The sequence below is a fragment of the Herpailurus yagouaroundi genome, unplaced genomic scaffold (genome assembly GCF_014898765.1).
Source record: "Herpailurus yagouaroundi ecotype Mexico unplaced genomic scaffold, PumYag 210, whole genome shotgun sequence".
NCBI lineage: Eukaryota > Metazoa > Chordata > Mammalia > Carnivora > Felidae > Herpailurus > Herpailurus yagouaroundi.
Genome location: NW_024412441.1, coordinates 16,852,443 through 16,872,123, shown reverse-complemented (window position 1 = coordinate 16,872,123; position 19,681 = coordinate 16,852,443). Strand labels below are relative to the sequence as shown.

Here is a 19,681-nt window from a genome sequence, read left to right as displayed (position 1 = left end):
TAAAAAAAAAAAAAAAAAAAAAAAGAGGAAACCGAAAGGGGAGGGGTGGAGGCCCCTCCCGGCACACAAGTTCGAGTCCAAGTGCTCGGTGCGGCCCGCAGTCTGCTCAGGGCCTATCACCAACCCCACTCCCGTGCCTCCCCCACCCCGCCCTTAACGGGGGTCGAGACGGCAGGGGCGCCCTCCAATATCCCCAGAACAGCCTTCCCTTCCTCCTCCTCGCTGGCGCCCTCTTGCCTCAGTCGTCAGAGATGGACAGGCGGCTGAAGATAGGCAGGCGGCGGCCGGGGTCGAGGCTGGGGGATTCGGAGCCGCTGAGGCTGCCGGAGCTCAGGGAGCCGCTCAAGTAGCTGTCGCGGTCAGACAGCGAGTCCGGGGGGCTAGGGGGCGCGTCGAACACGGGAGACTCGGACAGGCGGCGCGGCAGCTGGAAGTTGAAGGGCGGTGAGGGCGGCGCGGCAGAACTGGCAGGGAGGGGCGCGCTGGGCGGCGCCGGAGGCTGCGCGGGGGGCACCAGGCCCTGCTGTTGCTGCTGCTGCTGCTGCTGCTGGCTGCGATAGTACGCCGCGGCTACTGCGGCAAAGTTGTGCGTCTGGATGGCGAGGGGCGCGATGAGGCTGCTCAGCTCTGGGCCGAATGCAAAGGCGTTGTTGGCGCACGAGGCCGACGAGCAGGCCGCGCATTGGGCGCCCGGCGCCAGCAGGTCCTCGGCGCCCCCGGTGCCGTACAGAAGCGCTGCCGCGGCCGCAGCTGCCGCCGAGGCACAGCACGTCGGGGCGCCTGATGGCGTGGAGGCCGCTGAGGCCGAGGAGCAGGACGAAGCGGACGAGGAGCAGGAGGAGGCCGAGGAACAAGAGGGCGGTGGCGGCGGCGTGCGCGACGTGGGGCTGTCGAGCAGCAGTGGCGACTCGAGGCCCCCGGGGGGCTGGTGGTGGCCAGACGGGAAGCCCGAGAAACTGAGGCTGTGATGCAGCTTGGGCCGCGGCTCCCGGGGGAAGCCCAGGTGCAGCGCGTCACGCGCGCTGAAGGCGCGCAGGTCCCCGGAGGCGCCCCCCGACGGCGCGGGCCGCCGCTCGTCGGCGTTGTGGATGAAGTGGCAGCGCGGGCCGTAGGGGCAGAAGCCGATGGTGTGGAAGGTACGGCACAGCTCCGTCTTGTACTTCGGGTGCCGGGTCAGGCTGCGCAGCTCGTGGAAGCCGTGAGCGAACTGGCACTTCTCGCCGTACTTGCACGTGCCGCTCTCCTCGAAGGGCCGGCACAGCTCAGTTTTGTAGCGCGTGGAGTTGATCTGGGAGCCGCCGCCCCCCTTCTGCTGCTGCTGCTGCTGCTGCTGCAGGTGCAAGAGGTGCTGGCTCCGCTCTCCGTTCTCGCTGAATGAGCGGTCCCGGAATTTGTTCTCCTTGTTCAGCAGGGCCGTGCCGCCGCCCCCTGACTGCTCCTTGAGAGTGCCGTAGGAGGCCGGGCCGCCCGCCGGCCCGCTGCCGCAGCTGCTGCCGTTAGCCGCGCCCGGGAACTTGGGCGAACAGCTGCCGGGGCTAGGCGCGGTGTGGGCGAGTGCGTGCAGGTTGCTGGCCGAGTGCCGTCGGAGAAAGCCCGGTGTGAAGCCCGAGCTAGGGGCGGCGGCCACGGGCGTCCCCACCGCCTTCTTGTCCAGCATGTTCAGATTGAGGTTGGCCAGGGATTTCTCCGTCTGCCAAAAGGAGGGGGCGAGGACGGGATGAAATATGGAAAGGGAGGGAAGAGTTGGGGCGAGTTGCAGAGGAACTTCCAAGCCTTCTGATTCTTCTTCCTTTTTGCAGATTTCGATTCGGCCCCCACCCTCCGCCCCTACACGCGCAAAAGAATCATGTTCGCGTTGGGAGGAGCCGACTCCCACCCCAGGCCGCGCTCGGTTTCGACATGTGATCCTCAGCCCGTGGGCCGCCAGTCTGGGCGGCGCAAACCCCGTCCGGGAAGCCCCGGGCAGCGTGGCCGCGGTCGGCGCCGGAGGAACTAAACAGCGACAGCGGCTCCCCCCTGCCCTTCCTCCCAGCTCCTTCTCCCCGCCCACAAGGCACGAGCACACACTACAGCAAACTCCGGGATTTTTCCCGACCCCGAAGTCAAGGTGGGGATGGGTGCCCCAAAAGCCGAGGGCAGAGGCAAAGTCTGAAAACTCGAGGGGCTTCCTGCCTGCCCGCTTTACTCCCTCCTTGCTCCCTCGCGTACCTTGCACAAGAAGTCGATATCGTAGAAGGCGGACAGAAGTGTGGTCGACATGTTTCTGGATCCTGTAATGGTCGGCGCTGCAGGCAGGGAGGTCCGGAGGAGCCCTCGGGGCGGAGCGGCCGGGCTCGAGCCACGACGAATAACGGGTGAGGGGCGGGGGAGGAACCGAAAGTTTGCCGGGGTACGAGACAAGAGGAAGAGGGGAGCAGCGTGGACTGGCTTGAGGGTGCCCGGGAGTGCGGAGTGGGGGGAAAGGAGAAGCAAACAGCGCTCCTCCGCGCCCCGGGGTGCCCGGCCCGCCCCCCCCCGCGCGGAGCCGACGACAGCTCGCGGACTGCTGGAACTCCGCGGCCCGCGAGCGCGCGCCCTATATAGAGCCCGGGAGCGCAGCAGCGGCTAGGCGGGCGTGCCGGAGGAGGGGACTGAACGCTGACCCCGCCGGGGTCTCCAAGCAACGCCGCCCGCCGGCTCGCGGACGTCAAGCGCCTTCGTGGCCTCCCATTGGCCGCCGCCAATTTTTTTTCTCCGGAGGGGGCGGGAGGCCGTGGGGCGGGGCAGGCTGCCGGGGCGCCCGGGGCGGCGTGGAGAGCTCGGCCCTGTTGGGTGCTGCTGGGTGGCGGCGGGAAGATAAGGCTCCTCTTCTCTGGGGCTGCCCTGTTGGAAATCCACTGCACGTTTAAAGTGACCAGAGTTCTGCAGCCCTGGACGTGTCTCCTCGCGCCGGATCCTGCTAGGCGAAATTGCGAAGCTTTTATCTCCCACTCTGGGTTTTATACTGGGCGCGGGAATTGCAAAATGCAAGAATATTGCAACCGTCCGCGCGGCCCGGCTGGCTTGCAAAGGGTGCTTGGGCCGGGAGGCGGGGGCTCGGGGCCTGCGTCCGGTGGGTGGTGGCCCCATCCCGATTGCACGTGGAGGCGCGGTGGGGGTGGGGGCGGGAGCGGCCACGCGGGCGGCTGCCGCGGCAGTCTCGCCCGGAGGAGCCTGGGCCCGTTTCTCCGCCCCCGTCCCCGCCCAGGCTGCAGTAAACAGGGCTTGAGCGCCGGGGCCTGCAGGGCAGGGCTGAGTGTCTGAGGACAAGGCGCTGGCTTTGCTAATCACATCACAAGACCTTGAGCTAGGGCCAAAGGCGCGCAGTGGCGCGGGGCGTCCCGGGCGGGGGAGCCGGCTGGGAGGACGGGAGGAAAGGCCAGGAGAGCTGCGCAGGCCTGGAGGCGACTTCCCGCCACCCCGTCCGTCCGCCGGTCAGCTCGGCCTTCCCCAGCCCTCCCAGGGGATGGGGTGCAGCTGCCGGCTGAGGCTCCCCGGCCGCCGCGGCCGTGGCCGGGCGTGCCCTCCACGTCCCTTTCCTCCCTGGCCGTTGGGGGCGCCGCGCCCTGCCTTAGCTCGTCGTGAGCCGCAGGCTCGGGCTGAGGCCGGCCAACTGCCCAGGCAGTACAGGGCGTCGAGGACGCTCAAGGTGGGCTTGCCCTCTTTTTTCCCCCCTCTCACCAGTCCCACACCCCAAAGCCCTGCTCTGGGTAATGCCTTTGCCAAGGGGCCCCCTCAAGGGTACGGGGCAGACAGCCCCCCCCTAGCGCCCAGTTAGGCAAAAGCCGCTGACAGCCCGGTCGGGCAGATGTGGGGTCTGGGCCAGGACACTTATCACTCGTCTAAACATATGCTGCCAAAACCTGGAGCGGGCCCATGATCTCGCACACCTGGTAGCTTAGGCTGCATTTGGGCCTAAGTTGGAAGGCCCAGTTCCCTCTAGGGAAGGAAGCAACCCACGCCCCCTTTCCCAAATTGAGGTTATTTCTTGTTTCCTCTTGGTCATTTCCATTCGTTAACCTGGAAGTGGGGGAATAAGCCATCAGGCCTGCCACTCATGGAACTGACGCCTCAGAGTTCAGTTTGCATGCAGTTCCCCCTGCTGTCACTCCCTAAGCACCCACTCAGAGAGCTAGAGTCTGCAGTGGGCTGCAAGCACTTTAGGACCAGAAACCCAGGGCTGGCGTTCAGGCGCTGCCCTTTCCAAGTCATGTGGTCTCAAGCAAATCACATAATCTCTTTGGTACTTGGGTTTCCTTGTAAAACTAAGATAATTCCTGCTTTACTCATCTCTCACCCTTGTCAAGGTGCAAATGCGTTATCTGTTAAGGTGTGTAAAAGATGTACAGGTATAAATCCATATCATTTATTAAAATAAATTGACAAAGCATAAAAATGGAGACAGCCGGGTCTCTGGACTGTGGCCAGATGGGTAGAGGTCCACAGGATCATGCATGCAGACCTGAGGGGCACCAAATCTTGGACCGTCTAGCTTGGAGCCAAGAGCAATGACCCCGGAAGAGGGGATTGCTTCAATCTGGGTGATTGCACCACCCAGCCTGCACTGGCCCCCAGGCAGCTGTGGCTGACACAGCCCAGAGCACTCAAGAACCCCAACTGTTCTGTTTTGTTCTTTGTTGAAATGACCCCAAACATGGAGTCTGAGGTTTGCCCTGATAGTAGTATTCTAAGATTCCCCTGGGAATGCATCAGGCAAGTGTGAAACAGCCATTTCACTGCTATTGTAGGTCAGTATTAAGATTTCAGATATAAAACCAGTAGAAACTTCTGTCCCTCCTGTCCTCCCAGGCTGGCCACAGCCAGCCATCATCAAAATCTGGGGTAATTCCCAGTCTGCAGCCATGAGAACACCCACTTTGCAGGCTGGGTAGAAGGATCCTAGAGATAACATGTACATATGCTATGGTACATGTTTTGGTAAAGAGCACCTGCTGGTGTAAGGTGCTTTTATTATTATGTATCTGCTTTTATTTCATTTTAAATGGAGAGAAAAGGAACGCTGGCCGTTTCCAATGAGTTGGGCTTTACCGGGGCCAGTTTCATAGTTATTGAACCATGGTCGTCACTGCATTATGCCAACAATTTCCTGACTTCTGACCCAGTCAGTCCTTCTCAGAACAAAAAGAAATGTTAGACTGGCAACTTTCCATCAAGTGTGGGCTACACAGGATCCTAATTAATTCAGGATCACAAAAAAACACATTTTGAGCCGAATAGTCCAAAACTACCTAGGGAATTTCCTGTTCTCTTTAGGACAAAACTTTGGATTCTAAGTTTACTCCTTTCCTTGCCTTTTCCTACAGAGCTATTTTTCTGTACTTCCAGTATGGCCGTGTTTTTAGTGTTAGGTGGTTTTTTTTAAAGAGAAACACATTTGAAATACGAGCTTTTCTGCAGTAGGAAATGATATCAAACTTTCTCTCTTTTAAACTGCCCCTTCAGACCGTCAAACATCAATAACATAGTTCCAAGTGATTGCTCACCTGAGAAGTATTTAAAAATATTTACAGTCCCTAAAAGCTGGTATCATTCTGATAACCAGGATGAAAAATGAATATGGATGAGACTCTGACCAATCCAAGCTATGAATTTCAAGATCGCTGTCTGCGGATAACACTCATTCTGAAATGAGAAGGAAAAAATGGCAAGCCAATGAAGCAAAAATGTATGCAAGAGCGACACCTGCTGGGTGTCTGAGGCAGAGGGCTGGGTTGGGCTTGGAAAAGGCAGAAAAACCTTAAGGTTGCTGGATTCAAACACTGAAATGGATAATTGTGTTTTCTGACATCTTAAATGAGAATCTTTTATTGCCACCAAGAAAATGACAGTAAACAGCGTAGGAATAAAACAAGTCATTTATTCTGGCTTTTCTTTCCCTGGATTTCCTTCTCACAGCCAAGGGTCTATGCTTTCACTGGGTGGCAAAATCGAAGTTTCCTAGCATTGCCAGAAACACTTTTGGTGGGTAGGAGCTCTTTTAATAAATCAGACGTCATGTGCAGGTCGCTGCAGGACTTGAACATGTAGATGGTAAAAACAAAACCATCTCTATGAAGTAGATCTATAATTTTCCCAGGATCCAACATTTGGAACATACTTCTGCTGTAGCTAAAATGGAATAAAATTTAGAGTTCTGACCCAGTGGGCTGTTTGCCAACTAATCCAGCTCTTCTATTCAGTGGGAAAGAGGAGAGAAAGTCACGAGCTAAAACCTAATTCTGTACAGTCAGTTCACAGAAAATGTGGGCTGACTATGCCTGGACGTTAGAGGCTGTGGGGGAAGAAAAAGGCGAATTCAGGTCCGCAGGTGGCCTGCACCTGGGAACAGAGTAAATATTCAACGTGGTAGCCGCACTTCCTACAGTAGCTGCAATAAACCAGGCTCCCCTGAATGAGTGAGCTGAAGAAAAATTCCTTTGTAGGAAGGGACAGAAGACTAGACTCATGAAGGGGAGAAAATATTTGAATTTATGTTCAACACGTTTCCTGCAGATTTAGTGGGGGAATAATCCGCACTCCCCCCACCCCCAAAAGTCTTCTTTCTTCAACAAGCTGTTTCTGTTCTTGCAAGAGTGAACGGATTCATTTCTGCAACAGAGTCCGAAGCACTGAGAACAAGGGTGTCTTCCCTTTCCTTTCCTTCCAGAAAGGCCAGCAGCCTCAGGCAAGCCAAAGTCCTTTCTTCCTGAATGCGCAGTCTTGTGAATTCCACCGTCTTCAAAAACTCAGCAGTTGGTGGCAGTTCTCTGAAGAGCTGGGAAAGGAGGTGGCACCGCTCTGATGCTGTCCTGTGAAGATGACGGAGGCTTTCAGGGCGGAGGGGACACCAGCTGGACTTGGAGAGGAGATGGGAGAGGTGCTTGTAGAGGTACTTCACGAAGGTCAGGGTCTCAGCCCAAAAGTTGATTTCTGCTTTTTCAAACAGGTAGTCTTCCACCTAGATTGAATGACAAAGCCCAAAGTCAACATTACAGGGGATGTCGACAGGCTCCAATCCAGACCAGAGTCTGGCCAGACTCAGAGGAGGTATGTCCCCTCCCCCTCCTGAGGGAAGGCCCACTCTTGCCTGTCAGCACCCACATATACATGCCACTCGCAGCTGAGAAGGTCACTTTCTATTTTCATTTCGCTGTACTTCTCCACCAGGGAGGAATTTTCTTCCCCAGACTTAACATGACCTTTGATAAAGATGTGTTTGTGGTTTCAAGTCAAGATATTTTGGGGGCCTGCTGTTGAAAAGGGAACCTCGACATGGGAGTGGGCCCTAGAACCAAAGGTGCCTCTAGAAATTGGAGAGAGGGGGAGGAGGAGAAATCTCAGCAGAACAAACAGCAAAGGATTACCAAATATGAGGCACTACTCTGAATATGGAACCAAATTTCTATAAGGCTGGGGACTTTCAAGGTTATTTTCTTACAGACACTCATCTTGTCTCCACATTTCCCATAAACAGGCTGCTTTTTCAGCTCTTGGCCTGTTGGGTATGTCAAGAGGGCCAGCTGAGTCAGACACTGGTGGACGGATACAAATTTCAGTTGACAAGATGCTTTTGCTGCTTCTCTTGGTCCTCAGTTTCCCTATCTGTTGACTCACCTGGAGGGGGCTAATAGTTTTCTCTAAGCAGCAAATACCCGGAAGGACCCTGACTCTGCAAATGTTTCACCTTCAGACCTAACCGTGGGGAGCCGTTAGCTATTCCAGTGCTGACTAATAAACATTCTCCATAATTAAACACTCAACTTCCAAGGGGCCTCTTCCTTTCTTTTTTTTTCCCTTCTATTGAGATATAACTGACATAGAATATTACACTAGTCTCAGGTGTACAACATAATGACATTTGTATACATGGGGAAATGATCACCACAGTAAGTCTAGTTACCATCTGTCACCCTACAGAGTTAATATCTTACTGATTATATTCTACATGCTATACAGGAATCCCCATGACTTATTTATCTTATAATTGGGAGTCTGCACTTTTTTTTTAATGCTTGTTTATTTTGGGAGAGATACCATGCATGCGTGCGCAGGGAGGATGGGCAGAGAGAGAGGAGAGACAGAATCGCAAGCAGGTTCCATGCTGTCAGTGTGGAGCCCGACATGGGGCTCAATCCCACGAATTATGAGATCATGATCTGAGGCGAAATCAAGGGTTGAATGCTTAACCAACTGAACCACCCAGGTGCCCCAATGTTTTCTTTGTTAATTTATTTTTAAATGTTTATTAATTTTTGAGAGAGAGAGAGAGAAAGAGTGCAAGCGGGGAGGGGCAGAAAGAGAAGAGGACAGAGGATCCAAAGTGGGCTGACAGCAGAGAGCCCTATGCAGGGCTTGAACTCACAAAACATGAGACCGTGACCCAAGTGGAAGTCGGACGCTCAACCGACTGAGCCACCGAGGCAGCCCTATTTTTTAAGAGTAGGGTCATCGTGGGTCTCAAACTCTCAACTCCAAGACCAAGAGTTGCACGCTCTACCATTTGAGCCAGCCAGGTGCCCATGTTTTCATTTTCTCTGCATAGATACTCAGCAGTGGAATTGCTAAATCACGTGGTAGTTCTATTTTTAATTTTATGAGGAACCTCCATACGTTTCCTTAGTGGCTCACCAATTTACATTCCCACAAACAGGGTATGAGAGTTCTCTTTTTTCCACATCCTCGCCAACAATAACTTCTTGTCTTTTAGATAATAGCCATTCTGACAGGTGTAAAGTGGTATCTCATTGTAGTTTTGATTTGCAATCCCCTGATGATAGTGATGTTGAATACGTTTTCAGGTATCTGTTGCCCACCTGTATGTCTCTTTTGGAAAAATGTCTAGATCCTCTGCCCATTTTTTTAATCAGAGTTTTCAGATTTTTAAAAGTCAGCATAGAGCCAGTGTGGGGCCCACACCCATGACCCTGAGATCAAGACCTGAGCTGAGGTCAAGAGTCAGATGCTTAACTGACTGAGCCACCCAAGTGCCCCTTAATCAGATTTGTTGTTATTATTGAGTTGTATGAGTTCTTTATTATTATTTTTTGGATATTAACTCCTTATTGGATGTATCATTTGCAAATATCTTCTCCCATTCAGTAAGTTCTGTTAACATTTTGTTGATGGTTTCCTTTGTTGTGCAGAAGCTTTTTAGTTTGATGTAGTCCCACTTGTTTGTATTTGCTTTTGTTTCTCTTGCCTTTAGAGTCAGTCACAAAAATATCACTAAAACTGATGTCAAGGAGTTTACCACCAAGGAGTGTTTTTCTTCTAGAAGTTTATAATTTCGGCTCTTTATTTTTTATTTTTTTTTAATGTTTATTTATTTTTGAAGGAGAGAGAGAGAGAGACAGAGTGTGAGTTGGGGAGGGGCAGAGAGAGAGGGAGACACAGAATCTGAATCAGGCTGCAGGCTCCGAGCTGTCAGCACAGAGCCCGACGCGAGACTCGAACCCACAAACCGCGAGATCATGACCTGAGCCGAAGTCGTACGCTCAACTGACTGAGCCACCCAGGCGCCCCATATAGTTTCAGGTCTTATATTCAAGTCTCTAATCCACTTTGAGTTAATTTTTGTGTATGGAGTAAGAAAGTGGTCCAGTTTCATTCTACTGCAGGTAGCTGTCCAGTTCTCCCAACACCTTTTATTGAAGAGATTATCCAGTCCTCATTGTATATTCTTGCCTCCTTTGTCAAAAAATACACATACATGGGTTTATTTCTGGGCTTTCCATTCTGTTCCACTGATCTCTGTGTCTCTTTTTGTGCCAATGCCATTCTGTTTTGATTACTATAGTTTTGTAGTATAGTTTGAAATCAAAGCACATAATATCTCTGGCTTTGTTCTTCTTTCTCAAGATTGCTTTGCTATTTGGGGTCTTTGGTGGTTCCCTATAAATTTTAAAATATATGTTCAAGTTCTGTGAAAAATACCATTGGAATTTTGATAGGAATTGGAATTTTGATAGGAATTTTGATAGGAAATGGACAGATTTCAATTTCCATTGAATCTGTAGACTGCTTTGGGCAGAAGGATATTTTAACAATATTAATTCTTCTAATCCAAGATCATGGAATATCTTTCCATTTATTTCTGTCTTCTTTAATTTCTTTCATCACTATCTTACAGTTTTTAGTCTTACAGTGTATAGGTCTTTTATTTCCTTGGTTAAATTTATTCCCAGGGAAATATAAATTATTCCCATGTATTTTATTCTTTTTTTTAAAAATTTTTTTTTTTTTAACGTTTATTTATTTTTGGGACAGAGAGAGACAGAGCATGAACGGGGGAGGGGCAGAAAGAGAGGGAGACACAGAATCCGAAACAGGCTCCAGGCTCCGAGCCATCAGCCCAGAGCCCGACGCGGGGCTCGAACTCACAGACCGCGAGATCGTGACCTGGCTGAAGTCGGACGCCTAACCGACTGCGCCACCCAGGCGCCCCTGTATTTTATTCTTTTTTAATGCAAGTGTAAATGGGATTTTCTTGATATTTCTTTCTGGTAGTTTGTTATTAGCATATAGAAATGCAACATGTTTTTGTATTTTATATCCTGCAACTTTACCAAATTCAGATTTATTTGTTCTAAAAGAGTTGTTTTGTTTTTTTTTTTTTTGGCGGAGTCTTTAGGATTTTCTATATATAGTGTCATGTCATCTGCAAATAGTGACAGTTTTACTTCTTCCTTTCCAATCCATATGCCTTTTATTTATTTTTTTTTTTGCATAATTGCTGTAGCTAGCACTTCCAAGACTATGTTGCATAAAAGTGGTGAGAGTGGGTATCTTTGTCTTGTTTCTGATCTTAAAGTGTTCAGCTTTTTTCCACTGAGTATTAGCTATTTATCATATGTGGCTTTCATTATGTTAAGATATGTGCCCTCTGTATCATTATTATTATTTTCTACCATAAATGGATATTGAATTTTGTCAAATGCTTTTCTGCATCTATTGAGATGATCATAATTGTTATATTTCATTTTGTTAATACTGCGGTATCACATTGACTAATTTGTGGATGTTGAACCACACTTGCATCCCTGGAATAAATCCCACTTGATTATGGTATATGATTCTTTCAATGTATTGTTGAACTCAGTTTGCTGATATTTTGTTGAGGATTTTTACATCTATGTTCATCAGCGATATTGGCCTGTAATTTTCCTTCACTCATTCTTTCTTTCTTTTTCGTGGTGTCCTTATCTGGTTTTGGTATCAGGGTAATGCTGGCCTTGTAAAATGAGTTTGGAAGCGTTCCCTCCTCTTCAATTTTTTGGAAGAGTTTGAAAGGCTAGGTATTAAATCTTTGAATGTTTGGTAAAATTTACCAGTGAAGCCGTCTGGTCTTGGACTTTTGTTTCTTGGGAGGTTTTTAATTGCTGATTCAATCTCTTTACTAGTAATTGGTCTATTCAGATTTTCCACTTCTTCATGATTCAGTTTTGGAAGATTGCAAGTTTTTAAGAACTTATCCATTCTTTTTTAGTTGTCCAGTTTGTTGGCAGAGTAGTCTCTTACGATCCTTTGTATTTCTGTGGTATCAGTTGTAACTTCTTCTCTTTCATTTCTGATTTTATTTATTTGAACCCTCTCTTTTTCTTCGTGAGTCTAGCTAAAGATTTATCTCTTTATCTTTTGAAAGAACCAGCTTTTAGTTTCATTGACATTTTCCATTGTCTTTTTAGTCTCTACTTAATTTTTTTCCACTCTGATCTTTATTATTTCCTTTCTCCTCCTAATTTTGGTTTTGTTTGTTCTTCTTTTTCTGGTTCCTCGAGGTATAAAGTTAGGTTGTTTATTTGAGATTTTTCTTGTTTCTTGATAACAGGCATTTATCACTTGAACTTCCCTCTTAGAACCACTTTTTCTGCATCCCACAGATTTTGGTATGTCCTATTTCTGTTTTCATTTGTTTCTAGGTGTTTTAATTTCTCCTTTGATTTCTTCTATGACCCAATAGTTGTTAGTAACCTGTTTTTAACTGCCACGTATCTGTAGTTTTTCCAGTTTTCTTCTTCTTTTTTTAAAGTTTATTTACTTATTTTTGAGAGAGAGAGTGAGAGCGTGTGCATGCAAGCAGGGGAGGGGCACAGAGAGAGAGGGAGAGAGAGAATCCCAAGCAAGCTCCACACTCAGTGCAGAGCCCGACATGGGGCTCTTTCTCATGAATGGTGAAATCATGATCTGAGCCGAAATCAAGAGTGAGACAGGATGCTTAACCAACTGAGCCACCCAGGCTCCTCTATGACCAATACATTGAATTCTTGATCAGGTAGATGACTTATCTCCATATCATTAAGGTCTTTTTCTGAGGTTTTGTCTTATTCTTCCATTTGGAACATATTTCTCTGTTTCTTCATTTTGCTTGACTCTGTCTTTGCTTCCATGTATTAGGCAAAGCAGCGACCTTTCTCAGTCTTGAAGGAGTGGTCTTATGTGTGATGAAACTTCTCACTGAACCTTGCCCTAGTTCTTGGTTGTCTCTTCAACCTTTCTGATTGTCTAAACCACCTGATTTATTCTTAATATTCCCCTGTTGCTGACAAAATGCCAAGACCTGTTCCAAGGGGAGGAATATCATTCAGTACCTATTTTCAGGCTGACTGGAAGCCAGATCCTTTGGTGGCAGCTTTTAAAGTCAGCAAATATTGGGGCACCTGGGTGGCTCAGTTGGTTAAGTGTCTGACTTTGGCTCAGGTCACGATCTCATGGTTGGTGGGTTCGAGTCCCACATCAGGCTCTGTGCTGAACGCTCAGAGCTTGGAGTCTGCTTCAGATTCTGTGTCTCCCTCTCTCTCTGTCCCTCCCCTGTTCATGCTCTGTCTCTATCTCTCAAAAATAAATCAAAATGTTAAAAGAAAATAAAATAAAGTATGCAAATATATGCAGTCCTGTGCGGTGGTAATTGTAATCCCTGCTGGCCTCCAGACCAGGAGATCTAGAGGTGTCCCCTGGGCAACTGTTGTAAAAACTGGGGCTCCAAGCTCCTTTCTGGGAGGTCTCATGGAGCTGTAGCAAGGCCAAGGGGGCATGCAAGGGTGTCACCTCCTGCTTATATTCCCTGGGAGCACCTCCTTAGTCTCTAGATGTGTGGGAAACCTGGAGCCTGTCCCTTAAGCTAAAGCTCCAGGCTAAGTAAACAGCCCTTTTTCCCATGAAGACTCGGGTTGCATTTCAGTCTGCTGTCTGTGCACTGCCCTGGCGTGGTGGACTGCCAAGAACTGTCTTTCCAACTGTTACCTTCCTGTGGAGCTCAGGAATGCCAGTCCCATCGGCCACTGGGGTCAGGCGATCAAGGGGTGTCCTGGGTGTGGAGCAGCTATGGGTACTGGCTTTAGTTAGACAGCTGGAGAGTACGGGAGCACAATCACTGGCTTCGGAAACCAAGGAGTCTCTTTCAAAGTCCTCTCCCCTAGTGATCTGAAGACTTACCATTGGAACCCAAAAAGCCAGCATGAGAGCTGCCCCAGCATCTCCAGGGCCCCCAGCAGATCTAGCAGGCTGCCATGTCATTCAGACAGTTTCCTAAGCCATACTTGATCCGTACCTAAGCATCTAGAAGCACACGTTCAGCAGGCACCTGAAGCCCAAGTAGCCTAATGTGCTGCATTCGGCAGGTTTGACACTCTGACCCGCCCCCCCTCCCCCCGCCCCCACTGCCCTGAGACCCTAGGATTACCTGATGTGTGCTTTCTACATGGACCACGAAGTCCTCCCCCTCTCCCAACAGCCATCCCAGCAAGACTGGGAGTCCGGGGGCCAGCTGGTCCCACTGCTGGAGCAGGTCACACAGCACAGCCAGGGCCAGAGTCAGTGCGATTGAGGCATCCACCTGGCAGAAGGCAAATTCTGTGGAAGCGAGAGAGAAGCAAACGATGAATGTGCTGCTCAGGGCCACCCCACGGAGGCTCTGAAGGACTCTAAACACGAAGGGCCTCGAGTTAATCACTACCACCAGCCTATGGGGAGGCTGGTGGGATAGGCTCCTCAGAGATTACCAACCCATTTCTGAGTCCTGCTGTCTACACAGCTAGAGTGAGTCACAGGCCCGAACCCCACCATTTCCATGCCCCCTAGCCCAGTGTGGTCAGTAGCAAGTCCGCCTGCAGGATTAGACATTTACCTCCTGTCAGCCCCTCCAGTGTAACTGGGAGGAAATCAGGAAAGCTCCCCACCCAGTGTCTCCTCTGCAGGCCTGCCACAACGCCTGGATTCTGTTGGTTTGCCTGTCCCTCTGAAAGCAAATCTTGCTGACCACATAACACATAAATCTCTTAACAGTTTAGAGCGGGGCATCAGCAAACGTTTTCTTTTTTTTTTTTTTAACTTTTTTTTTGTTTTTTTTTTTTTGAGACAGAGAGAGACAGAGCATGAGCAGGGGAGGGGCAGAGAGAGAGGGAGACACAGAATCCGAAGCAGGCTCCAGGCTCTGAGCTGTCAGCACAGAGCCCGATATGGGGCTCGAACCCACAGACTGTGACATCATGACCTGAGCTGAAGTCGGACTCTTAACCGACTGAGCCACCCAGGCGCCCCAACAAACGTTTTCTTAAAAGGCCAGATAATAAATATTTCAGACATTGGGGGTCTTCAGGTCTCTGTCACAACTACTCAACTCTGCTGGAAGCAGCCATGGACAATATGTAAACTTTTAATGTTCCAGTAAAATTTGAATGTCATGTGGTTTTCACATGTCATAAAATATTCTTCTTTTGGTTTTTTTCCCCCAACCATTTAAAAACATAAAAACCATTTGTAGTTTACGAGCTGTACAACAAAAGGTGGTGAGCCTGATTTGGCTCACATTTTGCTGCCCTCTTTGGATTCATTTTCAGACACTCATCTTCCTAGTTGGCTGGGAAAGGGCGCTGAAAGAGTAGATTAGGGTGCAGAAAGAGGAAGCAGGTGCCTTGGGGGAACCATTGCTTACTTCATCATTTTGCCTTATGCAGTCCTAAATATGGATTTGAAGGGAGGCTCTGGGTTGTTGGCACTTCCGCTAACGACCCCAGCCCTCCCGCCCCCAACCTGGAGGAGGTCTGAAACATGGGATTGAAATCCCACCACAAAATGAACCTCTTTGGATCCATCCATGCACCAGTGCTGGTCTTTCGAGGACCCACTTCTGTTGAGGCCTCATCTTTTCCCAAATCCACATTTCCAACTCCAGCACATAGACCTGGCCCTGACCACTGGCTCCCAAAGAGACATGCTCAGCACACGGGGAGAAGCCTCCAAGTCTGGACTGAAAGCTTTGAGTTCTCAGGGTACTGAACCAGACATAGCAGGATGGCCCCCCAAGGGCCCATTATGTGCCAGGCCCTAACCAAGTATCTTCTGTCCATTCCTTCAACATCCTATCGGTTGGATATTGCCATCCCTACTTCACAGGTGAGGGATCCTGGGCTCAGAATGACCCGCTTTTGTATAGTCACAGAGCTGTAAGTGACTATGAAGAATAGGAATGGGCAAAATGTTTCACGATGCCTGTGGAACACAGATTTGGAAACAGCACCAACATTCTAGACATGCAAGTCTTCACAGTGAGATAAGCAGGGTTGGTGACCCTGCAGCGGGGCCAGTACTACCTGGAACACACCCAGAAGAGCCTACACTCATGGAAGCAGCTAAAAGACTGATGTCACCATCCCCAAATCAATCCCCTGGGACAACTGCTCCTTAGTGCCCCTGCTCCCTAGGCTGCTGCCTGTGCAGCCTGGAACCAGGATTTAACTTGGGCAACAGAAAAAGAGGAGGGGGATGGGAGGGAAGTGGGGAGCAAAGGTGCATTTTGGCTGTAGGTCTGGGCCATGTGTTGGTCTAGCCTTTACCTACAATACAATCTCTATTTTTTATTTTTATTATTAAAAAAATTTTTTTTAAATGTTTATTTATTTTTGAGAAAGAGAGACAGAGTGTGAGCTGGGGAGGAGCAGAGAGAGAGGGAGACACAGAATCTGAAAAAGGCTCCAGGCTCTGAGCTTCAGCACAGAGCCCGATGAGGGGCTCGAACCCACGAACCGCGAGATCATGACCTGAGCTGAAATGGGACGCTTAACCAACTGAGCCGTCCAGGCATCCCTACAATATCTGTTTTTATCTCTACCTGACCCCTCTGTGTAGTAGCTGTATGGGGAGACGGTACAATTAATTGGCATCCTTCAAACCTCAAAGAACTGAAAATACGCACGAAGACCGGCATGGGATTAAACATAGAGCAGAGGCTCAGAACATTCCAGTGTGTGGCCCCGGAGATCATGAAATCTTTTCCTTTACTGCCGCTTGATTTAATAACATAGGGACTGCCACAAAGCAAGCATTCACTAGATGGTTAACTAGGGTTACCGTTGATAATAATGAATACTGGCCTATCAGATCCTTACCGCTCCCACCACTAGGAGGGAGGCATCCTTATTTAACAAATGAGGAAGTTATGCTCATGGAAGCGGGGTAACGGATCCGAGTTTGCACAGTTAGCTGTGGTGGCAGTGAGCTAAGTGGGCCTCAGCGCAGAAGCTGTCCCTACCCCACAGGGAGGCAATGGAGAAACACCCCCGGCACCCCACAGAGATGAAGTCAGACTTGGCTTTATCACTCTGATTCACAAAGAAAAGCTCCCAGCTGGGGGCCATATTTCAAAAGACAATCAAAGCAGCAGGTATTGTGCAGCAGGTGGGCTTATGTGAAACCTTTCACAAAAATCTACCTTCTGATTTACGGCCTGCTCCCCTTTCGGTCTCCTCAAGGCAAGGACTGGAAATGCCACAGTCCACCAGCAAAATCTGTGCCTGCAGCTCAGCAACACTCCGGTTGGCTCCATAAAGAACATACGAGAGTGACCAGAGAAGCCGCCAGGAAGGCCAGACTGCTGCACCTGCCCTACCCAACAGGACAGATATCCCCCATCCTGCACCATTTTGTCATCAATCGTGCTGAGGAAGCGGCAGGAGAGTGGCAGGCATGACAGAGGTATAAAGGAGTGCTGGTGCAATGTGGCTAGAGGTGGATCCAGAGAGAATTATAACCGCCCAAATACTGACTCTGCAAGATGAAGAAGGAAGGGAGAAAAAGCGGGGTGGGGGCAGGAGGAGAACTGGTTGGATTTAAATCTCTTTGAGGGGCCAGATGCATCCCACCAAGTTTCCTCTTTTATTACCTTGCCCTGGACTAGGACACCTCAGCCAAAACAACCCAGATCTCTACTGGCCAAATGCCTTGTGAAGAGAGGCAGGAGAGTGGGGGGAGGAACTTTTGAGCTGACCATGCAGGCCAGCCAGGCTTAGAGCCTGCTTGGGCTTCTCTCTCTCCCTCTCTCTTTGGCCCTCCCCAGCTTGTGCGTGTGTGTGTATGTGTGTGTGTGAGCGCGCACGTGCGTGTGCATGCATGTGCCCCCCCCAATAAATAAACATTAAAAAAACTGAAATAATAAAATACAAATAACCCAATGAAAACACATACAAAGGATCTGAACAGACATTTCTCCAGAGAAGATACACAAATGACCAATAAGTTACGGGAAGAGATGCTTAACATCGTCGACCATCAGAAAAATGCAAATCAAAACCATGGTGAGATACCACTTCACAACCACTTGGAGAACTATAATAAAAAAGACAGATAATAAGTAATAAGTTTTAGTGAGGCTATGGAGAAGATGGAACTCCCAGACATTGCTGATGGGGATGTAAAATGGTGCAGCCACTTTGGAAAACAGTCTCAAAGTTTTGCTCACTCCTAGGCACATACCTAAGAGAGATAAAGCACATATGTCCACACAAAAACTTGTACATGAATGTTCCTAATAGTCAATACACAGAAGCAGTCAAAATGTCCATCAACCAATGAATGGATAAATAAAATGTGGTATATCCATACAATGGAAGATTATTCAGCCTTAAAAAGGAATGAAGTAGTGATGCATGCTACAACATGGAGGAACTTTGAAAACACGCTAAGTGAAAGAAGCCAGACACAAAAGCCTGTGTATTATATAATTCCACTTATGTGAAATATCCAGAACAGGCAAATCATAGAGACAAAAGGTGGATTGGTGGCTACCAGAAGTTGGAGACTAGGGAGATTGAGGAATGATTGCTGATAGAAATAATGTTTCTTTTTTGGGCTGATGAAAGTGTTCTGGAATTTAATAGTGGTGATGGTTGCACAGTCTTGTGAATATACTAAAATGTGTACACCTGTGCAGTTATTTAAAAACATTTTTTTAAGTTTCTTTTTTATTTTGAGAGAGACAGAGATGGTGCAACAGGGGAGGGGCAGAGAGAGAGGGAGAGAGACAGAATCCCAAGCAGGCTCCATGCTGTCAGCACAGAGCCTGATGCGGGGTTTGAATCCACAAAATTACAAGATCATGCCCTGAGTCGAAACCAAGAGTCAGATGCTTAACTGACTGAGCCACCCAGGCACCCCTGTACACTTTAATTTGGCAAATTTTGTGGGATGTGAATTATTTTGGGCCAGGGGGCATGGGCAGTGTGGTAGGCCAAAAATTGGCTTCCCAAAAGATATTCATGTCCAGTCCCTGGAACCCATGAATGTTACCTTACTTGGAAAAAGGGTCTTTGCAAATGTGATTAAGTTAATGGTGTTGAGATGAAGGAAATAATCTTTGCTGATCTGGGTGGACCCTAAATGCCATCACAAATGTCCTAACAAGAGAGAGCAGAAAGACAGCAGACACACAGAGGAGGTGGTGATGTGAAGCTAGAAGACTGGAGTGATGCAGCCAAGGTATGCTGACAGCCTCCGGAAGCTGGAAGAGGCAAGGAATTCCCTAGAGGAAGATTCTTCCCCAGAGCCTCCAGTGTGGCCCTGTTGACACCTTAATGTTGGACTTCTGGCCTTGTGAAACCAGAAACTGCTGTTGTTTTAGGTCACCAAGTTTATGGTAATTTGTTACAACAGCCCCCGGAAACTGCTACAGGGAGAATGAAGGGGGACTGCTAAGGGCGCGGGTTTCTTTTGGAGTGATGAAAATGGCTGAACTCAACTGTGGTGATGGCTGAACAACTGCATGAATATGCTAAAACCGGTGCATGGTACCCTTTCTGCAGTTGACTCATGTGGCACGTGTATGGCGTATCTCAGTGAAATTGTTGTCTTAAAAAATCTGTGTGCACGGTTGGTCCCAACTGTTGAGCACAGTGCATGCCTTGAAAGAGCTCACAGAATATTTGAGCCTGGACAAACACTTCAAGCCCTCATGCTTGCCTGTAGGGCCCGGGCCTCAGGCACTAGAGGACTCTGCAGAGGTGAGTGGTTGCTCAGCGGGTAGGGAGGGCACCTGAGAAGGCTTCCTGGAGCAGCTGGCCCTTCACCAGACAGTCAGGGCGTAGGTGCTGAGGGTGTGCTATGTGGTCAGCACCGTGCTGAGCACTGTGGGAAAAGCAAGGCAAGTAGCTGACAAGTCCTGTCCTCAAGAAGGCAGTGGTCTGAGAGGGAAGGGAAGGCTTAAACTCAAGCAACAATGAGACATCAAGTGCTCAATGGACTGGTCTGGATCTCATGAGCTGCAGGAATCAGAGGAGGGAAGAAGTCAGTGTGGGAGAAGTATTCATTGGCTCCCAATGGCTACACAGCTAAGGCTAGCGTGAAATAAGCCTCTTCAAATGGCTGAGGTGTACCGGTACACATTCCCATCTGTGGT

The 19,681-nt window shown here is 49.2% G+C and overlaps 2 protein-coding genes across 8 annotated transcripts in view; both read right to left on the bottom strand.

Annotated features, from left to right (window-relative positions):
• Nucleotides 1–6: 6 nt before the first annotated feature.
• On the bottom strand, nt 7–2,541 carry ZFP36L2 (ZFP36 ring finger protein like 2). Its single transcript, XM_040453904.1, has 2 exons — nt 2,209–2,541; nt 7–1,690 (listed from the first exon to the last, which is right to left on the bottom strand). Exons 1-2 carry the CDS (start codon nt 2,257–2,259, stop codon nt 239–241), a joined length of 1,503 nt encoding a protein of 500 aa, XP_040309838.1. The 5' UTR covers nt 2,260–2,541; the 3' UTR covers nt 7–238.
• A 3,335-nt stretch (nt 2,542–5,876) lies between these two features.
• Nucleotides 5,877–19,681, bottom strand: part of THADA (THADA armadillo repeat containing) — a 329,917-nt gene continuing 316,112 nt past the window's right edge. For 6 of the 7 annotated variants that reach the window (XM_040453897.1, XM_040453899.1, XM_040453900.1 and 3 more), the window contains 2 exons: nt 13,697–13,866; nt 5,877–6,976 (listed from right to left, as the gene is read on the bottom strand). In XM_040453897.1, coding sequence (XP_040309831.1) covers nt 6,584–6,976; nt 13,697–13,866 — 563 coding nt within the window. In that variant the 3' untranslated portion in view covers nt 5,877–6,583. Of the gene's footprint in view, nt 6,977–13,257; nt 13,322–13,696; nt 13,867–19,681 lie in introns of all 7 variants that reach the window. The other variant, XR_005784245.1, reaches the window with a different exon arrangement.